This window comes from Eufriesea mexicana, unplaced genomic scaffold, assembly GCF_001483705.2.
Source record: "Eufriesea mexicana isolate 0111107269 unplaced genomic scaffold, ASM148370v2 scaffold2021, whole genome shotgun sequence".
Classification (NCBI taxonomy): domain Eukaryota; kingdom Metazoa; phylum Arthropoda; class Insecta; order Hymenoptera; family Apidae; genus Eufriesea; species Eufriesea mexicana.
The window spans coordinates 653,213-655,805 of record NW_016910121.1 but is presented as its reverse complement, the minus strand read 5'-3'; the positions used below and the strand labels follow the sequence as shown (position 1 = coordinate 655,805).

The 2,593-nt window shown below is 48.9% G+C and overlaps 1 protein-coding gene across 1 annotated transcript; it reads right to left on the bottom strand.

Annotated features, from left to right (window-relative positions):
• Positions 1-361: 361 nt before the first annotated feature.
• On the bottom strand, positions 362-788 carry LOC108549426 (uncharacterized). The gene is made up of 2 exons (XM_017902794.1): positions 506-788; positions 362-372 (listed from the first exon to the last, which is right to left on the bottom strand). The coding sequence occupies exons 1-2, from the start codon at positions 786-788 to the stop codon at positions 362-364; spliced, it is 294 nt and encodes a 97-aa protein (XP_017758283.1).
• Positions 789-2,593: the final 1,805 nt, after the last annotated feature.

The following is a 2,593-nucleotide window of genomic DNA, read 5'->3' as shown; positions in this document are numbered from 1 at the left end:
ATAGTCCCAAAATGGTCCCAAAGCGACGTCAAAGTGACATCGAAATGGATCTAATAAGGTTTGAAAAGAATCTTCAAAAGGTTTTTAAACAGTTGCTAAATGGTACCTAAATAGTCCCAAAAACGATTCTTAAATAGTTTCTAAATAATTCCTAAATATTCTTAAAAAGATCCTGAAACGGTTTTCAAACGGTCCCCAAAATAGTCCCAAAATGGTCCCAAAGCGACGTCAAAGTGACATCGAAATGGATCTAATAAGGTTTGAAAAGAACCTTCAAAAGGTTCTTAAACAATTGCTAAATGTTACCTAAATGGTCCCAAAAACGATTCTTAAATAGTTTCTAAATAATTCCTAAATATTCTTAAAAAGATCCTGAAACGGTTTTCAAACGGTTCCCAAATAGTCCCAAAATGGTACAAAACGATGCTCGAGTACGCACGCGGCGAGATGAAAGAAAAGCGGAAGAACAAGTACAAAAAAAAAAAAAAAAGAAAATGAAACAAACCTTGCTTAATGACGATGCCAGGGGGCACTTGGACAATCGGTAGGGCAGCGTTGGAGGGGTTTACAGGGATGCTGGCAGGCGTTCCTGGCGGAGGCGATGCACTGGCGCTACCAACGGAACCAGGGTCGCTGAAGCCTTGGGTGCTGTTCTCCTCCGGCCCGTCGAAGAAGCTCAGATTGAACTCACTACCAGCGTCGAACGACACTTCCGGTGTAAGGGTGTCTGGCGCCGGGGCGCTACCCAGACCCGCGCTCAGCGACTGGTCGATTTTGAAAACGTCCATTGTACGAAGAGGAAATGGTGATAATGTTGGCGATCGCGCACCTCGGTACCAACTGCGGTCACCATTCGCGTACTCGCCTCGAGATTCGATACGCGCCCAATTCGCTGTTCATCACTTCTTTCTGCCGGGACCTACCTCCTCGCTTTCCTACCTGTCTCTACGATCCTCCTTCGCTTTCTCACGGATTTTCCTCGAGGATCGCTTGACGTTGCGAGGACACTCTTCCTGGATCCCTGTCTCTCCAAATGCTGTTGCTTCTCCCAAGTCGATACCTCCACTGACGATCCCTAAACGCGTATCCAGGTCTGTAAGACGATCTTCCTTGCACGACGAGCAAACGAAACACAGTAGCCAAACTCAGTCTTATTAAATCTTCACGAATAGGTCACCTAGCCACCGGATGTTCACTCATTTGCTAACGGCGGAACTGTTCGCGAAGCAACACATACACGACCTGGCCCCTGCGCTTTGCTGACGACTCCCAGACACCCAACAGAGAATCCTGAGTACCAACGACACCTTCTACCAATTCCTCGATATCGAACGACCGGGTTCAACAGGATCCTCGCGTGCTCCAGTCACTTGGCCGATCTTCTTGTTTCAGGAACCCGGGAATCACAAGCACATCCTGTTCTCTCAGGACCCGATCTACCAGGTAGAGTTGTTGAGACACTAGAGAATGAGGTTTTCGCGTGAAGATCGGCTAGTTTGGCGAAGAATAGAACTCACACGCACGGCCGAGGTCACTGGCCGTTACTTCTCAAGCAGATTCTCAATGAAGCTGTCCGCAGGCAACTGACGAACAATTTTGGCACGTCTACTGCTTGGCCAAGAGCGCGTTTTATCTGTTAATCTCTCGCCTTCAAAGCGCCTCCGAGCACATTAGGCTCCCGTTCATACGATTCTCGTTATTCTCCAGACACCGGCTGCCGGGGGCAATGCTTTTCGGTAGCCTTGGGCAGCCTATTATTCAATCTGATACGATTACGATGCTTTATTACGCTCGCCGTGACACGCTTCTATTTTCTCCCGATCCTTATCGACGCGCTGGGCTGGGACCGAGTCTCGTCACGGACAATTTTGGGTCCTGGTAGTTGGCTCAACGGTAGAGTTAGCCAACGTGTATCTTCTCTAGGAGTGTATCTCCTCCTTTCCAGCCTGTTAGTAACTTTTCCACTAGTTAGCAACGTGACAGGACGCAGCGACAGGCTAGCTCTCGGCTCTTGGACATGTCCGGGGATGAATGATCGGTAACGCGAATCAGTTCGGATCGAGAAGCAAATGCGAGAGTGAGAGAAGCTAGATGAATGAGACCATGTGGAGGAACTGGTACGTGTGATTTTCGGAACCGTGTTTATGATTTAGAGATGGAATTTTCGTGAGCGGGACCTTCCTTACCGACCGGAAGGGCTGACTCGAGGCGCTCGGAGCACCTGACCGCGGTTACGCGAACAAACGAGGAAGAAAAATCCGCACTTCACTGGCACCGTGTCACAACAGCTAGAGGAGACCCTTCTCGTTAGCTATCTCGCCTGAAGGCTGCGAAAATCCGTGGGTTCCCGATCTTCGAAGGGGTTCAGCATTGTTTGAGAAGCCGCACGGTATCGTCTTCGCGTTAGGGCATGTTCTCATCAACATCGTTATTCTTCTGGCTTCCCCGCGCTTCCCTCTCCGGCTTGCCGTTCGAAAACGAAGAAAAAAAAGGAAAGAATAAAGAAAATGCCAGGGTTCAACCCATTATTTTTTGCGTTGGTCGGGAACCTAGAGATCGGTCGTTGCTTTCGCTTTCCTTTTCCCTCTTTCCC

What these genes read in the sequence shown, in the direction of transcription:
- LOC108549426 (XM_017902794.1), bottom strand. Translation starts at nt 788, where the DNA reads ATGGACGTTTTCAAAATCGACCAGTCGCTGAGCGCGGGTCTGGGTAGC.